Consider the following 21712-nt stretch of genomic DNA (forward strand, 5'->3'; position numbering starts at 1 on the left):
GTTTTTAGGTTCGTGACACTATATATGATGCTTGAGTTTAGCCTATAGTTCAGATAAGTATTCTATTCCCCTTGTTACATGTGTTAACATGCATTTTATGGATAAATATTTCCAAAAGTTTTTCATTTTTGAAGAAGCTTTGTGCAAGCTCAACACCAACATCAAGGGTCTCATCAAATGGTAGTATGAACCTGTCAGGGTATCACCTTTATATGATTCAAGGGTAAGGAAGCAATGAATGAGATCAGCATTGGTGAAACTCATGTCAGGGTTCCATGCGAAAAGCAATGATCCCTAATCGTATGAGTAGTCCAATGTGAAGGCTTCTAAAGACTTGGACACCCTCTTCTTTAATGGCAAGTTTTTAACGATGAAATTCTACCAGAGTCTTAACAAATGGTATCAAAGCCAGGGCGTGGCAACTCTGATATGCTTCCAAGGGTGGAGAAAATCCAGAAGATCTTAGTTTCCTTGGAGGGGATTGCTGGGGCGACAGGTTGGTAGAGTCTTCGTCTTCTCAGACTAAAGAAACTGAGAAGGGAGCACAAACTAGGTAGAAGTGTAGAACTAGAGCAATCCAATGGATACTTGGTGCCACCTATGCTGCTGCAGAGAAGATATGACAGTGTAGCAAAGTAGACAGGATCGGGAGCCCATGAATCCCTTGGAGGTACAAGTTCAGAAAAAAACAATTAAGCAGATTCCACATTTCAGCATGGAACTAATGCTGTTTTATTGGCCTTGCAAAAGTTGATGTTGCTGTTGGAAGCGAAGTTATAATATGGCTCCCATAGTAGACATTATCAAGATGGAACCTAAGAAAAAGAGGTATATATTAAAAATCTTGGCAAAGGATTGCTTGATATGCATTCTACTTGAGATATACTTGCTTCAAAATTAAGACTACGAGATGACCTGACTCACAAATAAGATTACACAACTAGAACTTATCCAATTGAAAAATTTAACTGCCTTTGCTAGAGTTTCCACTAAGGTCTTCCAGGGTTTCTCCCCATTACATTTTCCATCTCATCCTCAACTGATGATCTCTCTGTTTTTCTTCTCTTGCTCCTGTTTCTTGAGGTATCTTTCTTCTCATCAATTAATGTTACAAATGTTTGGAGGTGCCTATATCGTGACCTGCCTTCAACATTAGAATCAGACTCTTTGGCAAATAGATGAATAAATTTCCGGATTATCAACAAGAAGTATATCATGAGGGCTATAAAACATGCAGCCCCACTTATGAGAAAAAGGCCCCAGAAGCTCTGAAAATGAAGTTGGCTAGATTCAAGCTCGGTGTTATCTGAACTACAAGCACTTCTTGTCAGCCACTTGTCGTGGATCCTTTGGAGATCACCATTCTCTTCTAATGTGAGAATTGCAGTTGACATGTCAATGGTCAAGGAAGAATCCCGTGGGAATGCCTATTAAGAAATAGTATAAAAGACAGCAATTAACTACATTAATCACAACAGAGAAATCAGATAAACATTGTATTTTTGGACAGCGGTAGTCTCCAAACAAAGACCAGGGAAGCTGGGGGTGGGGGGAATAAAATCCAACTTCATTAAATAATTTAAGAACCTATGTAACTTGGTCAAAGACAAAGTGGAGCCTGAGCCAGAGAAGTATCAGGCACAAATGCACAGTACCAACAAAGCTGGTCAATTAATATCTTAGTACAAGAATGTTAAGCAAATTATAAAAACTCAACACCCCCCCCCCCCCCTCCAAAAAGAAAAAATAAAAGGAACCAAGAGATGAGAAGATTTGCAAAGGCTTGTCAGTCAAAAGGACTTCTCATTGAGTGTTTGAAATGTTAAATTAGTTTTCATGGTACCATCAACCTTTCCAAGAATAACTCCATTACACAAATTCAGCAATAACATTATGTGTCTCTCAAGTGCTATTAGTATTTTCCTTTTCTAATAATAAGCCTGTGACTCATCATGTCAACTAAGAAGATTTTCTGAGGATTGGGTACTTACAAATCCCCACCCGCTCTTGGTAAACTCTGGGCCCTCAATACTGAATTTGCATTGGCTGGCGAGGAACAGCTCCACATATGGAAGTTCATCAACAATAGCAGCAACACCATCTTTTTTTGGACCGCGTTGAAGTGCAATTGCATACTCTGCTGGTGAGCCAAGAGCAACGAGACGAGATTTGGATATACCGAGTTCCTCAGTCAAATAATATTCAGCAAAGGACCCCACTTGATATCCAATACGCTCATCACTTGTCCTCAAGCTTTCAATTCCCCTGATTGGTGAAGATAGATGCTGTACTGTAAGGATGGAGGTCAGACTTGCAGTGTAGCTTGAGTTGATAATCAAAACTACAAAAAGCCATATGATCAGCACAAAACGACCGAGGGTGCTAACTGTGTTCTCCCCTGCAAGAGGAAGAAAAAACCAACTCAATAATATTGCAAAAGTGTCTTACACCACCTCAAAGCCAGGAAGATTGATGGGAATTTTGAGTTTAACTTACTATGGGAAAAAAATAAAGTTGAGAAGCTAAACCTGCAAGGTGATGAACAAGTGATGACATCAGCCACCAAGAGTTCTGACAATAAGAAGAAATTTCAACATAAACGGAGAGTGATACACTAATGCCTTGAATAATGCTGCCTATTAAAGAAAACAAACCCATCTACAATCTAGCTATTACCATATTCTGATGTATCTTTAGTATATGAAGCACACTTACCTGCAGATCTAGTGATATCAAATATAATGACTTCCTTGTTCTCATGGCTCTGTTAGCACTTAGCAGTAAAGGAAGGTTTTCTTGCCCCAATAGTTATACATCACTAAGATGGACTATACTATTTAAGTCAAGAGTTTTTTCGGAAGATGATCCACCAGTCTTAGTTTTTTATTGCACTCAATGATCCACATAATCTCAGGGGAGACACTTTGTATTTTCACCAATTTAATAAAAAAAATTAAAAAAACATTGAGCAATCAAATGAAGTGCTCTTCCAATTGCAGAACTTGATAAGTTGACATGGTTTAAAATCAGGTCAGCTGTCTAAATCGCTTTTTATAAATATGACAGAAAACAATTGGTTTAGTCATTTATCTTTTTTGATTTTCTTGTAAAACAAAAATATTATGACAAAAAACTTCTAACATAAGATAATAAAATATTTTATAAGCTCTTACTACTTTAAAAGTGAGTTCAACAATGTCTTAGTTGTACAAAAATAAAAATAAAAAGTTCAAGAATATCTTATCAGAACCTCAAAAGCAGTCATCATTTCAGATATATAAATACAAATAATTAAAATAAAAACCAAACAGTTTCTCAAAGTAGCACTTTGATGAACTCCTTTTGTATTTAAATTATTCCTCAAGTTAACTGACCATACTTCAATATGTGTAAAATTTGTAGTTCTACACTCAGCCTGGTGCAAGTAAAGCTAGAGTTCTCCACTAAGTATGGAACCTTGTGAACAAGCCCTCCGAGAAGAAAATTTAAAACAAAATAATGACGATCAGTAGATTTATAACAATTCAGAAAAAAAAACACATTCTTTTAGCACAAATCATAATCCACGTGTGAATTTTCTACGATCACACATCTATTTTAAAATTTACATTTTCCCCTCCATCTTCTCTCTCTATTTCTATACATGGACATTGCTACTTTCTCATGAACTTTTGAAAAAAATGCTGCTTCTTTACCAAACAAACCTACACACTTGCTAATGGATTAACTAGAACAATGGGTCCAAGTCATTTTATTTGTCCAACGTTAAAACTCTAAAGTCCAATGTTTCCATGACATACTAACCTGCTATAATATAGAAGTTAGAGCCAGCTATTTTGATCAATCAGCCAACCACTCCCTGTGCCTCTCATGAGTATAAATTGCGCCAAACAAAAAAATCAATTAATATGGTAACTGAAAATTCGCTTATATGTGTGGATGCAATAGACCCTTCTTATTATAACTCAATTCATCAGAAAAACCCACCTCCTCCCTGCTCCATGACTTCCACCATTTGTTGTCTAGTGAATAATACTACTAGAAATTAGTTACACCCACAGCAACCCCCCTCCCCCAACAAGAAGAAGAGAGAGAGAGCTACAATGTGTTAGTCTTGATATCAGCAGATCATTCCACCAAAGAACTCACCACAGAACGGTAATTATTTGCTTTTTTGGTGGCCCCCTGAACTCATCATTGATCCTATGTTCTAGAATCCACACAACTGCTGCAATAAAAAGTAAGAAAGCACCAGTGACACACCACATCTGTGGACTAAATGGCTGCATGAAAGCCAAAGCACCTGAGTTCAACTTCCTTATTGGGGCCACTACAACGAGCCCCGACTCGGCATATGGCTGTGTAAAATCCAGATGCTTTGTCCTGTTTGTGACAATTGCAATGTCACCTACAGCAGCATCGAATTCCTACAAGAATCAAAGTAAAAAAATAAGAAAATGAAGCACAAAAATCAATGCATCTGTAAAATTAATTAGAAGAGCTCATTTTGCACTTACACCTGATGTGATCATATTAACAAGCTCAGAGTAACTTGGGTTCTTATGACCATCACCGAAGGGAATGAATTCATAAGGAACAGCATATGGTAACAAGTTTATAGCAGCAGTAAATACATCTATGCAGAAACCCTTGAAGATATCAGTGCCCCCCACATGCGAGACAAATTCCTTGAAACCAACTCGAATAGGCACCCCTATTCTTAGCCGCTTCCCATTGTTTGGGAAAACCCAACCACGTGGCTTTGTTGATGTATCCCCAGGCCAAATAACACTGTAAAGTTGTTGGCTTGCACCAGAACGATTAGGCTGCTTCATATATAGTGTTTCTGGTGGCAAAACTGATAATCCAGAAGAGTTGGACCAAAAACCAATCCTTCGAAACCCAGTTCCAATTACATTAATGATGTCGTATGCAGGATGAAATAGAGATCTGTCTGAATCAAATTTAATGGGACCTGTTAGACCCATTACACTAGTCTGCAATATGTTGTTCAGTAGCATGGTTCCTCCATCAAAGACGCTCAATGATTCAACCAGGAGACCACCACCCTCCTCATCTTGTAACCTTGAATCTTTAGAAAATGAAATGATCCCACCCAGATCAAAAAATGCGTCAATTGCATGAGCAAGAAACCATACAGTATCATAAGCATAGAGGCCATAGGAATTTAATCCAAGTGAACCACCAGTCAACTTGATCCACCTAGAGGAAAAAGACCTCTTCCTTTCCGAATCCATTGTGTGTTGACGCAGCACAAGAACTCCTTGCATCAAAACCATGGTCTCTGAAGGGAGAGGTGAAAAAGAATCTAACATGGTAGAAATCCAATCAGTAGCTATCCAGGCATACCCATTGCCCATCATTCCTAGATATTTTGCCACAGAAAGAACCATGAGACCTGACTCAGTGTTTGTGTGCAGAACAATGACTCGAGACTCCATCAATGCTACTTGGACAAGAATATTCATAATGCTATCATGGCTAACTCCAATCATGGGTGGAATCCCTGCTTTATAAGAAATTTTACAGCGTTTAGCCTCAAGACTATCACCTAATGCCGCTATTCCATTCCTTCCGTATTCATCATCAACGAAAATTGCAATGACCTGTCGCCAACCATAGTAATTAACAATGTCAGCCACAGCAGCCATCTGGTACATATCACTGTTTGTCATCCTAACGAAAAAGGGGTATTGAAGTGAATTGAGGGTGGGATCCGTGGCTGCAAATGACAACATCGGAACTTGGAGTTCATTTGCAACATTTGATATCAAATGGGCTATTGTAGAAGATTGTGGGCCAATGATGGCAACACTCTCAGTCTCCATGAATTGCAAACCTATAATCAGCATTTAAGTAACAACAGGGGTTAGGTCCGTTGGGATATATTTATCCATTAAAAACAATCAGGGAAACCCAAAAAAAAAATGTCGAACAAGATGAGTAGTAATTCTAAAGAGAACTCATGCGTATGAGAATCTGCAACCAGAATTTGACTATCATGTAAAAAGAAGAAAACCTATTAATAATGGCCGAGCGAAATGTGTGAGAAAAGAGGTACCTTCAACAAAGCCAAGAAACCCATTGCAATTAGAGTCTACCATATTGATAGTCAGTTTTGTTCCCCTAAGAACACTGGAATTGCGATTGACATCTTCCATAGCTGCCTCCATGGCAATCCTAGCGACTCTCCCAATGGTAGAGTTAAAAGTGAGAATGGCACCAACATTCACAACAGAAGGTCTTGAACTTGAAGAAACGTTCTTTCCAGCAGTACCATACGCGAACACTCCGAAATATGAAAGTAATAAGAGGAGAGGCCAAGCCACTTTCATGGTAAGGTTATTAAGAAGTTCGAAATAATAGCCTAGCTATATCTTCCCCTGTCTCCCCGAAACATAGAAGAATGAACAGAACTACCCATAAAACCCAACTTACAGAGAATGATTCGAGCTGATCAAGAACTACCCATAAAAAACCAGGCACCAATCTCCCTGAACATTAAACGTTGAATGAACAGAATTCATATTTCATGATCAAACAAGTTCGTTTCATTTCCGATTACCAAAGAAAGAGAACCCCCATCTGTAAAATACTCAACACTTGTCGTACTGAGACATTTAAACAAACCCCACAAGAAAAGCAAGGAATACCCACAATAGTTGAATAGCAAAGCCAGTGCGACGAGGTGTTTTCCAATGCAATAGGAACATCTCAGCTTACATGACCACTCACGTGTAAGGGAAGATAATTGGAGAAGATGAAGGAGAAGAATAACCGACAAGTCTTTTTCTTTTTTTCTTTTTTAAAGAAAAAGAAACGCAAGTTGCTTAAGCGGGAGAGCGGAAAGCGATTATTAACAATAATAAACAATTGAGGCGAATTTAACTCTCAGACGGCCTAGGATGCGAGTAGGCTATCAATATAATTTCGTAACTACTTGGGGCGTCCGAATAATTAACAGAAGTTCTGTTTATATACCTGTATTCTGCCGATTAAATACAATCAAGTGATTCTGGCGCAATAAGATCTTTTTCCTACTCTTCCACTATGGTTCATTTATGGTATACCTCTTCCAATAAATATTCTATTTCGATTTGTTTTGTTTGGTGAATTATAATACAATAATAATATTACGATTATGCTTTTTAATTGGAATAAGAGCTATCGACATATTGTTTCAGCTTGATGGAAACAAAATGCTTTTCCTAGAAACCAGAAACAAGAGATCATTTTTCTTGAAATATGGGCGAACGGAAGTTTAACTCCTAAAGAAGCACTTTACGAAGCCTCTTGGAATTTGATTGATGTTTTTTGCTGGTTGGTTCCATTATCACAAAGCTGCTCCAAAATTGGTTTGGTTCCAATATGTAGAATCAATGTTGAATCACCACTTAGCTGCCTCCTTGAAAGAAAGATGTCCTAAACCGCTAGACAATGGGGGCATACCTACCTGACTGCCATCATACCATGCTCATCTCATAGTATGAACAGGGAAACGGATACTCAATTTCAAGTGAGTAAACAGAATTCCATACTCAATCTCATAGATATATATAGAATTCTATGGAAAGCCGTATTTGATGAAAGTTAGTGAATTAGTGAAGTTATTTCATTATAATTGACCTAACAAACAATAACGGAATCACGCTCTGTAGGATTTGAACTTACAACATTGGGTTTTGGAGACCCACGTTCTACCAAACTGAACTAAGAGCACTTTCTTATTGGTCTGTAACTGGATAACCAGCACTGAAAACCGTCTTTACATTGGATGGTTTGGTGTTTTGATGATTCCACTTTCACTACAAATATAACTATAAATGTAATTGTCACTGTAATTGTCGCTACCACTTGAAATGGAGCTATAACTATCAATACTAATTTCAGAACGAAGATAAGTTTCAATGCAACTATTAATGTAATTATTCCAACTGTTTTCATGCCATTGTTTTTTTGTTTTTGCTGAAGTTAGTCAATCTATCATGAAAGATGAAAAAAGGTAAAACAACCCTGTTTTGATTGTCCTGTAAGGTTGTAACTGAATGCCCTCTTCTTGTGCATGTAGAAGGGGGATAAATAAATCAATTAAATTCCGAGAGGCTTCGTCAAGTGCTTCTTTAGTCATGGGCAGAGGCAGAGCACAAAACACTCTCAAGTTACGTTTGCTTACCTTGACCCTTCTTTGTAAGTTTGGATATCCATTTTCTCAAACTGCTCTGAGTCTCAGTGGAAAAGCTGAAAAGGGAGCAGACAGTAGTGACTCGCAAAGTGAAGTAGCGGCCAATTTGCCTAAACAGGGGAAGAGGTTCACAAAGAACAACGTAAATGCAGAGTCTGAGAGACTCACTTTCCGGATTCGTTCGTAGCAAGTGCTGTTACAACTTTAATTAATTGTAAGGAAATTGAGGTGTAATTCCAAATGTAAATGGATTAATAACAGAGCAGAACGAACAATGGGATAAGATATGGAAACACTCATCAAAGTCTCAAAGTGAGCACATGAGATGGTTTCTTTTCTTGGCTGCTAAACCTTTACCCAAAAAAAAAAACATTTTCTTGTTCTTTGGGGAAGATTTCCATATTGGGAGCTTGGTAATTGCATTCTTGGCGTGTTGGGATGGGAATCCGAAAGAAAGCATCAACAGGGCGGACATTTTTGCCTTTCATGGATGTCTCGCCAATAAGATGATGTAAGGGTTTTTTATTTTGGATTCATCTGCTGATTTGATTTGAGTAGAAGGAAAGAATAAAGGAAAGAGTGAGCAGATTATGATTCTTATTGTTTTTTGGGACTTTTTACTTATAGGGATTGTTTAACTTCGTATGTGCATTTAGAATATGTAATCCTTTTTTTTCTATGAATATGATTTAGGTTTGGTTCACGGGTTACAATTTATTCCATTCAATATAAAGATGATGGTTTTTAGTCAAACACCAAAACAGACTGAATGAAATTTCACTTTTTCAAAACCAAACTGAACATTCAGTTTGGTTTGATTTGATTTTAATTAGCTGTATCAATTCTTGTTTTATATCGATACCCTTACTTTCGATTTCCTCTTATTTCGAATTTTTATCCTGTCTAGTTCTCTACCCAGTAGGGTTGTCCAGTTCCTCTCATGGGGAGGCGAAAATAACGACTTAACCTCACTAAGACAGTGTGTTCGGGCGGGGGGTTAGGTCATCATTTTAGGCCCCCTATGAGAGGAACCAGAAAACTGTTCCGGGCAGGGAACCAGAGAGGATAATGATCCCTCTTATTCCCAAAAGTCTTTTTTAAGTTCAGTGGAAAAGAGGGTTTTCAAAATGAGTCCTTCTAAGCCTCACTATGCCTAATGAAGTATAACGTTTCATTATTTATCACTTTTTTTCTTGGGTAGAGACTATTTGTCTCTTAGTTATACATGAGTTAGTCCAGGTGATAGAGGACCTCACATACACTTTAATAGTCAAATTTTAGTCCAAAATAAGGAAAGTTCACTCATTTGATGGAAGCATGCTAATGTACCTCAACCGTCAGATCCTCCTGGGTGAATGAGAAAACCTACTTTGATAAACTGGGAAGTGGGAAGCACGAAGCATTTTGTTAGTTGATAATGTACATTTAACCACCATATCTAGTGACTTGGTTGACTTCTCAACCTTGCTATTGGGGTATGGATGCCAAGCTGACCAATTTCTATTGAAAAAGATTGAAAATGGAATTAAACTTGCCGAAACCCCATGCCAACATGTCTTTCAATGTTTGGCTTGTTGTTCAGTGGTAGTAACGTAAATGGTTAGTAGGGAAAAACCATTCAGGACTCAAATCTGCTCGAGCTCGCACTGTTGGATGAAACATCTTTCACATGTCGAGTTTATAGACCCGAACTGCAAAGGCACCACAAAATTTTAAGCACTGCAAAGGATTTTTATCCACCCCACCCCAATTATTCATTATTTTTTAAAGTGAAAACCTATTAATTACTTCTTTAAGAAGGGAGATCAACATAAATGAATGATATATTTCAGTTATTAGAAGAGGTTTTCTATGAAAAACAAAAGTTTTCCTAAATGGCCTGAACAACATGGAATCTATGGATTGCACACCTATAATTATGTAGGGGAACAGATCTCTGTCCGGGAGTGTGGCCTACACCAGCACTCCAATGAGTCTATCTTTCTCCTCCCCATGTGAAAAGACACCTCTGTCCCCTTGTTTTAAGGAAGAGAGAGATAGACGCATGGGAGTGCTGATGTAAGCCACACTCCCGGACAGAAAACTGCTTCCCAATTATGTAATAAGAAAGGTGTTGATAGCAATTATCTATGAGCTGCAAACCCAATTATGCCAAGTCTGAAGGGTGTTGGTAAAACTTCCAACCCCTGAATATCTAGAGAATAGTCAGGATTGGCCTGCATTAAGTTTCAGAATCAAACTCAATCATATACTATACTAATAGATCTACAATCCATAGATTTCATGGATAAGCTGTCCAGGAAAGCTGCTCCAACAAGAAAAAATAACAGAAGGATTGAAGGATTTATGATTTAGATCACAGGATGAGGTGACGAGGGTGCCCTACCACCAGAAGTAAAGAAGGAACAAAGAGGTTACAGAACGGATTTGAAGATAGATTTATGAACATAAGACTTTCCTAGAAGGGGATATAAATTTGTTGAACGTGTGTATAATACTATACCAATCTGTCAATTGTAGAAAGAGTCCAATCATACACCAGGAAAGCTCCCAGGTTAGAGAGCGGCGAAGGATGATAGAATCATAGAAACCTTCACCTGCTGGATGGAACAAGGAACTACAATTAAACAGCTAAGGCCTTTTCAATTGATTTCATACAGAAATAATTTAATTCAGATGCACAGGCTTTTTCTTAACCCAAAAAATGTTTTACATTTGACATATTTTTTATTACCCTGAATGAATGAGGTTGAAGACTTACTAAAAATACAGCCAAGGCCAAGGAGCATATCAGCCTGGAAAAATCCATATCCACCCATCCAGATACACCACCACCAGTGGTGAACTTCATTTCATCTTCCATTCCTTCCTTTAAAATTTTTATACAGTCCATCAAACATCCTTCTTTTGTATCACTCATTACTGTCCAAAACCCCCTTCAGAAAGTTCAGCCCTTCAGCTGATATACTCCTCCGGACCCGCAAATTAGGTATCTCTATCCGAGGTGGTGGTTCAGGGGAGAAACAAACCACAATCACTGTCAGATTATCACAAGTGTGACGCTTTAGTGCCTCCCTCACCAGTTCCCTGGAGCATCTTTCCGGGTCATTGTGAAGCATCAACTCTTTTCTCGCTATTGTCACTGCACACTGGCTGCTCATTACATCCCACAGCCCATCACAGCCCATTATCATGAACTCATCTTCCTCTGTTAGAATGGTATCCTGCAACTCTGGCTCGGCACTTAAGGGGCATGCTGACCCCTTGGCACCCTTCATATGCCAGTCTCCAAGGGCCCGTGCCACCGACAATTGGCCATTAAGATACCCATCGTACACGATGCCCCCCAGTTTCTCAATTCTTAGTCTTTCAGATGTACAATTTGGTTTGTGATCTTTGGAGAGCTCAATTGCTCTTCCGCGTTTACCTAACACAGCTCGACAATCCCCAACATTGGCAATCAGGATGTTCCTGCACAGGTGATTGTAAATGTCATATCACAAATAAACCTCATGTACTGTCCACCAGAAAGAAGAGGGGGGGGGGATTACCAACCAATAAGTCAACAATTAGAAGACAATGTATTGTTTTTCTAAACAACCACCGTGCCTCTTGAGACTGCACTCCTGGCTCACAAGCAGGGAGCAAGAACTCAACAAGATGATGGTCAGAATAGTGCTGACATATTTTCATGATCTGACTAATTGTCCAACCCAGCTCTTTTGGAAAATTGGAACTAGGGCAGACAATCAAAGAAACAAATAACCTAGACTGAATTGTAATGACATGCAAGTTTAAAAGAAATTTTGCTACAACCAACATATGGTGGTTCAAGCCAGCAGAACACATGCAACATGTATTGGAATGTCAACAAGAAATCCTTATTCCAGTTGCCCAACTCAGAAAGGATATGCGCATCCAGATAAGTCCACTGCTTGGACTGGGATTGATGCAGATAAATCGGCAAAAGCAGGCATATTTTAGTGGAAATAGACATTGATTTGGGTTCTATACATGTTGAGCCTTTGGTCCAATCGGTTTTCATTGTAATAGGTCACTTTAATGGGCCTAAATTATGGGTAGGAGGTAGGAATACGGGATTTACTTTATTAGGCTAGTTTGAGTTGTTTTATTTTATTAAGCAATTGTCATTCACTTGGCTGTTAAGGATATGATACAGTCTTCCATAAATAGAACTCTTTTCCTTACTTTAGATAGAGTTTTAACCTTGTGTGACACCTATTCTACCTATTTAGTTAGGATAGTGTTTTATTTAGGAAGAACTCCAATTAGAGGATGCTAACTATATTGTTTTTACTTCTTCTTTCCTATTGTAATTATGTTATCAGTTTCTATTAAAAATGTAAGGCTTTAAAGAGCCCACATAATTTTTACAACGAAAGAAAGCTTTGATTCCTCAAGTTCTGTGGTGATTCAACAGCTGGGTTGGTGGTGATTCCAGCCTAGGCCTTGGATGGTGATTCCCAGTTCATATCCTCTTTCCTTTCCATCTTCTTTATCTTTCTAAGTTGCTGAAATAAAGTTTCTGTTTCTGCTGTCAATTATCAGTTATGAGCTTATCCTATCTCTATTAGGATTCTTCATTAACTGATGATCCAACCATTGGATGTGCTTGATATTCTAATACAATATTCCCCTAAATATTCTAGGCCATCGACCGGCTTTGGGTTTAATTCTGATATTTCTTTGTTGATTTATTTAAATTCCCTTATTCTGGTTCTACAATTCTGATAGGCCCCCGGTTGTTTGATGGGGAGTATGGGGTGGGATTCTTGCGGGCATGGGACCCACCTGTAGGTGGGGTGAAAGACAGGGAAAGTAATATTAAGGGAAAATTAACTTTTCCACCCCAAAAGTTGTTTGGTTAGGTTGCAGGAGTGAGAGAGAGAGTAGGGCCGAGGAAGAAGACACTGGCGAGGAGAGAGAAGCAAAGGAGTCCATTGCTTGCACAATGTCTAGGGCTCATAATCTCCAGCTTCGTTCCAAAGGCAACTGCAAGCTCCGATGGAACCATGTTTCCATCGAACCGCAAGCAAATAAGCGAGAGATAAATTCCTGGAATCATGTGTTCTTGGAGAAGATGCTCTGTTCCAGATTGATTATTTGGAGTCTGAAAGAGGACGACGACGAAGTGTGTATGAAATAATAAAAACAGAGAGAGACGTAAATTCCACGAAGCGGAATCTGGACTTCAAATCACGCACACACAATAGCATCACCCCCAGAATTGAAGAAAATGATGATACCTAGTTCGAGTCTCGAAGAAATCTGCTGAAGTGACTTCCTCATCGCTGCCGGACTGGTCGAAGACCCTTAAGAAGGATTACAGAGATAGTTGCAGGAGAGTTAATGACAGTGGCCTGACGATGAAGACAATGACGACGACGATCTCAGGATCCCTCCTCATGAGCTCTTAGCGAAGCAATTCGTCAGGAAACGGGTTGCTGCGTTTATTTGATTTTCCCTTTTTGGTTCCCTTGCTTAGTCTTACTTCCTCCTCCTCCACTTTTGGGTTTTGTTGTTGCTTGAGCAGATCATTCACAGATGTATTGATTGAGATTGTAACTAAAACTTGAATTTTTTTTGTTTAATTTGGTTTTTAAAATCTATCCGTTGCTAGCTTGCTCATTCTCTCCGCTAGCGAGGTACATTCCAAAGTTCAAGGGAGGAAGCAGAGTGGGGGAAAGTGTTGGGAAGAGATATGCAGAGAGAGAGAGAGAAGGCTTGATGAAGCAGCAGAGGGGATGAGACTCACCGTTAACCATAGCCCTGGCTGATCCCATCTCCTTTCTCTCTAGCAAGCCATAGCCTTGGCTGAGCCCAGCCGCTGCAACCTCTTCAGGCCAGACAGGCATCGCACAGTAGCGCTTTCCCTGGAAAATTTAGTGGGGTGGAAGAATACGTAGGCCGACAAGAAATTCTGACATATTTTTTTTGTCTACTCCATCTCCCGCCCAGGATATCCAAACAAGTTAAAATTCCATGTTTTTAGGAAAATCCGCACAACTATTCTACCCCTCAAATCCCACCCCATCAAAACCCTTCTAATCAATAGGCCCTTACAAGATTCCTTTTTTGAGTGAAATTCTGTCAGATTTCAGAATCAGACCATCTGATCTTGCTGAAACTTTTGTATGTACTCCTATATTAGAGTAGTATTTGACCGCAATTTCAATCATATCTGATTCTTTGATTCTGTTATTGAGTTTTCTTTGAATCTGGTTCCTACTTTCATGCGATTCTGGAAATTTCTGTGGGTTTCTAAACCCTAATGTCCTAGGTGCATAGTTGTCAAGGCGCCGCCTTGGCCTTTTCATTTACTTAAGATATTATTCATAAATAAGCAAATATTCCCCTATTTGAATCCAATAAAAGTAGTTAAAAAATAAATTCCAATAGGATAAAAAGTCAACCCCTAGTTCAAGAACAAAAACTAGATTTTCGGCAGTAGGTGAAATTTTCAACTTTCAAATGCTGGGGTTTTTCTCAAATCTAAAAATTCTATAAGGCCCCGTTTGTTTAGCGGAATAGTTTGCAAGGGGTGGGAAAGTTGTGGTAAAATGCTGACACGGCATTTCAACAATCCCACCCCAGGTTGTTGGTTTGCAAGGGGGTGGGAATGTTGAGATAATGGAGGGAACATAATCATTATCATTGTCTGTTGACATGGCATTGCAAATCCCATAATTTTTCCACCCCTTGGCTTTACAAAGTACCACGAAATAGGTGGGATTTTGGAACTTTCCCATGGAATGTTATAGTAATCCATCAACTTTTACTTTTCCAAACACATGGGACCCACCCGTCAGTAATCCCACAACTCTCCCACCCCATAAACCCCTCTAAACAAACGGGGGCTAAATCTTAATATGGTAAAACATTGCTAAAAACCAAAAGTGCGGTAAAATATTAATTTGTTTTGATATCTAAAAAAATACATTCAGAGCGATTTTGACAGCATTCGTGCATACCAAATAAGGTTTGACTAGAACATAACTTCTTCAATATAAATCAGATTTAAGCAATTTTGGATTTGTTGGAAAGCTGGTTTGTGCTCTACCTAACACGAAAAGTCTCATGTAAAAATAAAATCATTTGACTAGTCAAACGTCTTAGAGAGCAAGAACATTTCTCTAAATTGAGAGCAATTTATTACTTATACATAAGATCATATTTCCTAAGAACAGTATAAACCAAATGTGGGTCTAGTATAAACTAAATGTATGATTTGATTGTTTCAAACTTCCAAAAGCTTGCTTCTTCAGTTCTATTGTCTTCTAGTTCTATGTTGATTTTGATGACTTGATGTGGCTTAATATTGATTTTTGATGACTTGATGTTGATTTTTTATGACTTGATGTCACTTAATGTTGATTTTTTATGACTTGAGGTGGCTTAATGTTGATTTTTGATGACTTGAGGAGGCTTAATGTTGATTTTTGATGATATATGGTATACATTGTAGCATACTAAATAATGTTAGAAAAGGGGGGAAATAAAAAATAACACTTGGGGGCGCCTTGTCGCCTATGTGTTTAGGCACCCTTCCACCGTCTTGACAACTTTGCCTAAGTGATTATAACCATATTAGGGATCCTTTATGAATTCCCATAAAACTGATGTTTTATGTGGCAGCGGTAGCAAGGGGTACATACCCATCCAATATAGCAGGAGATATATAACAAATAAGAACTTGCCCAACACAGATTAACTGGAGTATAGATTCAATATGGACAAACTATGCAAACTTTTTGTGTTGGGAGTTCTCCCATTTTTTTAAAGTTTTTTGTTTTTTTGGTTGTGTGATAGGATCCTATCATCTTGTTATTGTTGCTAATTTGGTAGGTATGTGGATGGATACTACAGTCATAATGGCAGTCTTTGCATCATAAGTATCAAGTTTTCCTTAAAATCTTACAAGTTGGCTTTCACAAGAAGCCCCACAAATGTCCACATTTTCTATGAAAACTTTGTGGCAATAATAAACTGAAAACCCTCGGGTTCCTTCTTCTTCCTTTTTTTTTTTTTCCCCAGTGAGGGTGTGTGTGGGGGGGGGGGGGGGGGCAGGGGGAGGAGTGTTGAGTTGAAGCTGGAAATCAGTTCTAGTCCTTACCTTCCAAAAATAAGAGCTGTCAGAGCTGTGGTGCCAGAGGAACTGTCAAGAGTATGGGCATCAGCAAAAGCATGGTCAGCTCTCACAAAAGCACTCTTAATAGCCTTCTCCATGCATGCTGGAAAATGGAAGTCTTCAACTATAAATTTAAGAATGTTCTTTCTAATGAATAATGCTGCATCTGAACCACCATGCCCATCAAACACCTGTCAAAATAAACCAAAAAACCTTAGCTTACATAAAAGAATTTATTGAAATGATACCATCAACTGAAGATTACAAGCATAAGGAGATATAGAGGGCTTGCCAGCAAATGCTAATCATCAGAAGTTAGACGGATGCCTACTGCATTGGATGTGGCCCAAAAATAAAATAGCACATAAATTCTTAAACCATCAAGTGAATCAATAATGTCATTCCAAATGGTGCAGAAAGAGACCCAGATGGATGGTTAATCATTAGGTTGGGCATTTTTTAAGCATCCAACATAGGAGGAACCCACGGCCCAATAAACTAGCATATAGGGAATTAATACCACAATAGTGAGACTGTTCACCCTAAAAAGATAATTAAGAATTCAGGATTCAATTTAAATGTCTTAGCAGATGAAGATGAATGCCAACTCATAATGCCTCAATTTGTAATAAAAGTAATCAATTACCCCATAGAAAGCTCCTGGAGAAGGGAAGTTCCCGTTCGCATCAAGATGTTCAACAAGGTTATCTATACACGTATGTTCATCCTCCATGAACTGTTTTGGTCCAATCTCAGAACAGCTTCCAGAACGAAATATGGGTAAAAACCCAGATTTTGCGTCTGATGGTGACTTTATTCCCACAGTGCCAATATCTAGTTCCTGGACAGAAGGTTGGAGGGAAAGGTTACTTTAATAATTGGTAGTGAGATTCCATAAAACGTAGACAGAGAAGCAATGAATATGGATAAGACAGGATTCAGCCCAAAATGAAGATGAAGGAATTGATATTGAAAATATATATATTTTTTTAAAAAAACTTCAAAGGAAAAGAAAGCATAAAGCTATTTAGGAATCCTCACAACTCACCCATTCAGATGTGGCCAACCGAGCAGAGCTCACACAATGCCGCATAACAGAGAGGTGCCGTGGAGGTTTCCCGGTCTTCATTTGTTTCAAACTCTCAGACATCTCGGAATTCTCATCTCCCATGGAAGGCCCATTGTCCTTACTGTACCCACCTTCTAATACGGTAAATGGGGGCGAAAGATCAGTTCCTGCAGCCATGTTTCTTCCCAAACATTCACTTCCTTCAAACAAACGCCAAACCCGAAGACCTTTCTCTAACCCTGTAATCCCGGACGACTGTTATAAGTTATACCCTCAAACACCAAACTCCACCGCAGTTTGACTGAAGGGAAGAAATGATTCCCAAAACAAGCCTTAAGTACTTTAACCTTAATTAATTGAAATTCAACTAACTTAAGATATCAAACAGCCGTGTGAAATCTCATCACAAAATTAATAAGTAACCAGCCCAGCCAATCCTGGAGATCCCCAACCAAAGTCCCCTGAGACTGATAACGGAACAAGTCAAATTGTTGATCTCTTCACTAATTCCCGATATAATCCGACCCAAAAAGGAAGGTAGTTAGAAGAACAAATGCCATAAACACCATATCCTTCAATTCCATCAGATCAAGGAATCTCATTAATTCCCGAATTCAGAGTATCACAAAATCCAGTTATCCTTAGAAAGTTATCTAACCAAAATTACACCGGATCCAACTCAAACAATTCGAAAATAATCAAGCAAACCCCGTAACTTCAGGAAAAACCAGATAATTCAAGAGAAACGACGCAATACAAATATATTTCTGAATGTTCAAAATTTGCAGCCGTAACAGCACACGAATAGCCACAACATCAGATTCCAAGGGATCAGCGACAGAGATTATATAAACTTGCCTTAATTCTCTTGTCAGGCGTCGAAGAAACCCTAAAAAGATCTCTGGAAGTCTGGAAGACGAAAATGGAGAAGTAGAGAGAGAAAGAGATATAGAAGCAGAGAGAGAGACGCAGAAACGAATGCTTTTAAGAAAGAAAAAGATTAGGAAGAAAAAAGGCTGACTCCATTTTACATGATTGGAAATCGACGTCCCAGATTCTCCGGTTGCTAGATACAGACACGTGTCCCCTCCCGATTCTTCTTAGTGACCAGATGGCCTTTGAGTTGTTGACTTTGTTTATGATACAGTACAGCTGGCGTTTTTCCAGACGTCGGATCTCCGCCTGTGGATAATGGACGGTATCATGCTGTCATTGGTGGATCCTACCGTCGTACTCCTACCTCGTCCTTCTCCCGCTCTTCCCGATGATGGTAAAGTTGGGCAGTTAACGGCCGTTAACTGCGAAATATAATCCAACGTGCAGAATACGTGGCTTGTTTATATTGGACCGGAGCGATTCTGTGGCTGAGAACAAACTGTTTTCTGCACATTGTTCTGCATAAAGTAAAGAAGTCGGCAAGCCAGTAACCCTTTTCCCATTTGGTTGTTAGGATTGAAAAAAGAAGTCCCCTGAAATGACGAAAATGCCTACCAAATTAGAAGAAAGATAAGACTATCGTCAGCCCATATTTGTAATTTCAGTTACTTTGGTTCCTCTCTAGGGTCGTCATCGAACTTTGCTTGAAGAGGATTAGGTCGCGTTTGTTGTGGTGGATGTGGATCTACTGCAAGTCCGGCAAGTCAGACATGGCCCACCAGTGGCCAGCCCAATCCAAAACGATAGCTTGACATCATTGGTTTTTAAAACCGGTACTGGTCGATCTGTATCGGTGAAATTTATCTAAAAAATAAAATTTTTTTAACTCAAAATTGAGGATAAAACCATTTGATTCGGCTTGATATAGGTAATTTGTATCAATATCATATCAATCGATCCCTTGATAAAAAAGAGTGTCCCAGTGTACGAGGTTCTTGCTACTATAGGGTTTGCAAATGCCAAATATACATGTTGCCCGAGCTCTCTTGTGACCGAGCTGACTTACACAAAAGAACAAAGCTTAGCAGAGTGTCAGTCTTGAACTAACGAAGTAACTCTGATGCTTAAGTTAGACCTTTTGCAACAATTAATTTTCAAGGTAGATAAAATAGAAAATGAATTGGCCCCTTTACTTGGCTTGGAGTTGCTATTTATAGAATTTGGATGATAGATCCGTGTATAAATCCTATGATGGTAGACCATTGCGAGGTGTCCTAGATTTGTATATGTGGCGCTCTTCAGGTTGGACACCTATTGGCTTGGAGGTCATGCGGAAGGTGTGAATGTGTGATCCCTTCTTAACCAGATAGGTTACTGGGGTTAGCTCGGGTCGGCCTGGCACCTAACAAGTGGTATGATGATCTGGGTGGATGATCTGAGGGTCGGCTCAAGTCAGATCAGGTCGGCCTAGCATCTAGCAGGTGTGGTGATCTTGATGGATGATCTGAGGGTCTACTCAGGTCAGCTCGGGTTGGCCTAGCATCTGACAGATGTGATGAGCTAGATGGATGATCTGAGGGTTGGCTCAGGTCAGCTTGGGTCGACCTCATCCTAGATGTTTCTACATGTCATCATTTCACTGGTCGATAGTAATTTGGTTCATCAATGCGCAACCTTTCTTTTGCTTCACGGGAGAGACTGTTTTCATGTTTCGAACCCGGGTACATAGGCCGTGTGAAATGACCGTCATGCCCCCATTGAAAGGTGGAAGTTTTTGGGGGTAGGACGGCCATTGCACGAGGTCTTGTGTCTGAGCACAAGGGCCGTGTGAAATGACCGTCGTGCCCCCATCAAAAGGCGAAAATTCTTAAGGGTGGGGCGGCCATTTCGCGAGGCCCTGTGTCTGAGCACAGGGGCCTCTCACCACATGCTACTAGGTAGTTTTTATTTTCCCTATTAATTTTTTGGGAGAAAGTTCTCTGTTCGGGAGCGTGGCCTACGCCAGCACTCCCATGACTCCATGAGTCTATCTCTCTCCTCCCCATATGAAAAGACACCTCTACCCCCTTGTTTTAAGGAGGAGAGAGATAGACACATGGGAGTGCTGGTGTAGGCCACACTCCCAGACAAAAAACTACTTTCCTAATTTTTTTGCTTCCATTAAAAAAAATTGATATTTTGAAAATGGGAGAAAGAACGCTACCTAGGTGCATGTGGTGCGCTACCCTTATGGGCGGGTGAAATGACCGCCACACACCATGGAAAGGTGAAATTTTTCGTAACGTTTATTTTGCCCGCCCCTATGTCTGGGTGCAAGGGCAGCGCACCCGGTATTGTTCTCTTTCCCTTTGAAAAGAAGGAAGTGAAAAGAGAGGTAAAAATAAATTGGGGAAATTGATAACAAAAAAAAAAACCCAACAATTCATATGGTCTAGAATCAAAAAATAAAAATTCATATGGTCTATATATATGATACTCTTATTCACTGTGCCTCCTATATATGATACTATTTTGTCGCATCTCGTTGGTGTGTTCCTCTATGTCATTTTCGGAGAGAACTCTCTCCTAAATCCTAATATAGGAAACCATAGAGGGGGTGGAACACAAATCTTAACATGTGATTGATTTAATTACAACATTTTCCATCTAAGAGTTGGTTTCACCAACAACATATTCCAAATGCCCAATACATTAAAATAGAGTGTAGTAGTTGAAGAACCCAACCAAAAACTCCTTCTACTTTTTTTTTAATTGTTTGATAGAACCCAACAACCAAAAGCTTCTTGTACTTCATAACTTCAGATGTGGGGACTAATAAGTAAAACTACATCATGAAGCATAAACTCTATTTCTGCTCATATTCCTCAGATCAGAATATATGATATCCAAAGTTCACCACATGTTCCAAAACGACGAATCTTGATCAGTCTCTTAATCAGAACGAATGGAGTTGCTCTCACATGGGGTCGGTCTGGAAAAGATTTTGCTGCTACACTTGTTGCAAGAATGTTCCTGCTACAAAGGCTAGCAGCCAAGGAAATAGAATGATTCACTTCCCTCTTTTCAAAAATATCCTCTTAAATTTTAGTATTTTCTAAAATATTCCTTTAAGATCCTATTTCCTTTGACTGCCAGTCTTGTAGCAGAAACATTCCTGCTACAAGTGTCGCAGCAAAATTTCGTCAGGGTCGTTCTGCCCTGGAAAAAATGAGAGAAAAAGACGCTCCATTTGCTCCAATAATGATTGTTTTGGTAGCTTTCATTCTTTGCTTTAGTATTCCGAGTTGAGTGACGCTATGAATAAGAGTGAAGAGTACGAGACAATCTAGATATCGGCTCCTGATTTTCTGCAAAACCTTACCTGTTCTTCTCCTTCGATGTTCATACAGAGCTGTCGAAGGAACTTGATTCCACT

The 21712-nt window shown here is 39.2% G+C and overlaps 2 protein-coding genes and 1 non-coding gene across 3 annotated transcripts; all 3 read right to left on the bottom strand.

The window, feature by feature from the left end:
* Positions 1-893: 893 nt before the first annotated feature.
* Positions 894-6610, bottom strand: LOC122659939 (glutamate receptor 3.3-like). The gene is made up of 6 exons (XM_043855097.1): positions 6083-6610; positions 4518-5860; positions 4150-4427; positions 2497-2528; positions 1992-2398; positions 894-1427 (listed from the first exon to the last, which is right to left on the bottom strand). Exons 1-6 carry the CDS (start codon positions 6354-6356, stop codon positions 990-992), a joined length of 2772 nt encoding a protein of 923 aa, XP_043711032.1. The 5' UTR covers positions 6357-6610; the 3' UTR covers positions 894-989.
* A 1057-nt stretch (positions 6611-7667) lies between these two features.
* TRNAW-CCA lies at positions 7668-7741 on the bottom strand. Its single transcript has one exon. It is a non-coding gene; the product is annotated as a tRNA-Trp (tRNA).
* A 3087-nt stretch (positions 7742-10828) lies between these two features.
* On the bottom strand, positions 10829-17803 carry LOC122659952 (probable protein phosphatase 2C 27). The gene is made up of 4 exons (XM_043855117.1): positions 17401-17803; positions 16999-17193; positions 16338-16543; positions 10829-11674 (listed from the first exon to the last, which is right to left on the bottom strand). The coding sequence occupies exons 1-4, from the start codon at positions 17596-17598 to the stop codon at positions 11116-11118; spliced, it is 1158 nt and encodes a 385-aa protein (XP_043711052.1). The 5' UTR covers positions 17599-17803; the 3' UTR covers positions 10829-11115.
* Positions 17804-21712: the final 3909 nt, after the last annotated feature.

Source organism: Telopea speciosissima, chromosome 4, assembly GCF_018873765.1.
Source record: "Telopea speciosissima isolate NSW1024214 ecotype Mountain lineage chromosome 4, Tspe_v1, whole genome shotgun sequence".
NCBI lineage: Eukaryota > Viridiplantae > Streptophyta > Magnoliopsida > Proteales > Proteaceae > Telopea > Telopea speciosissima.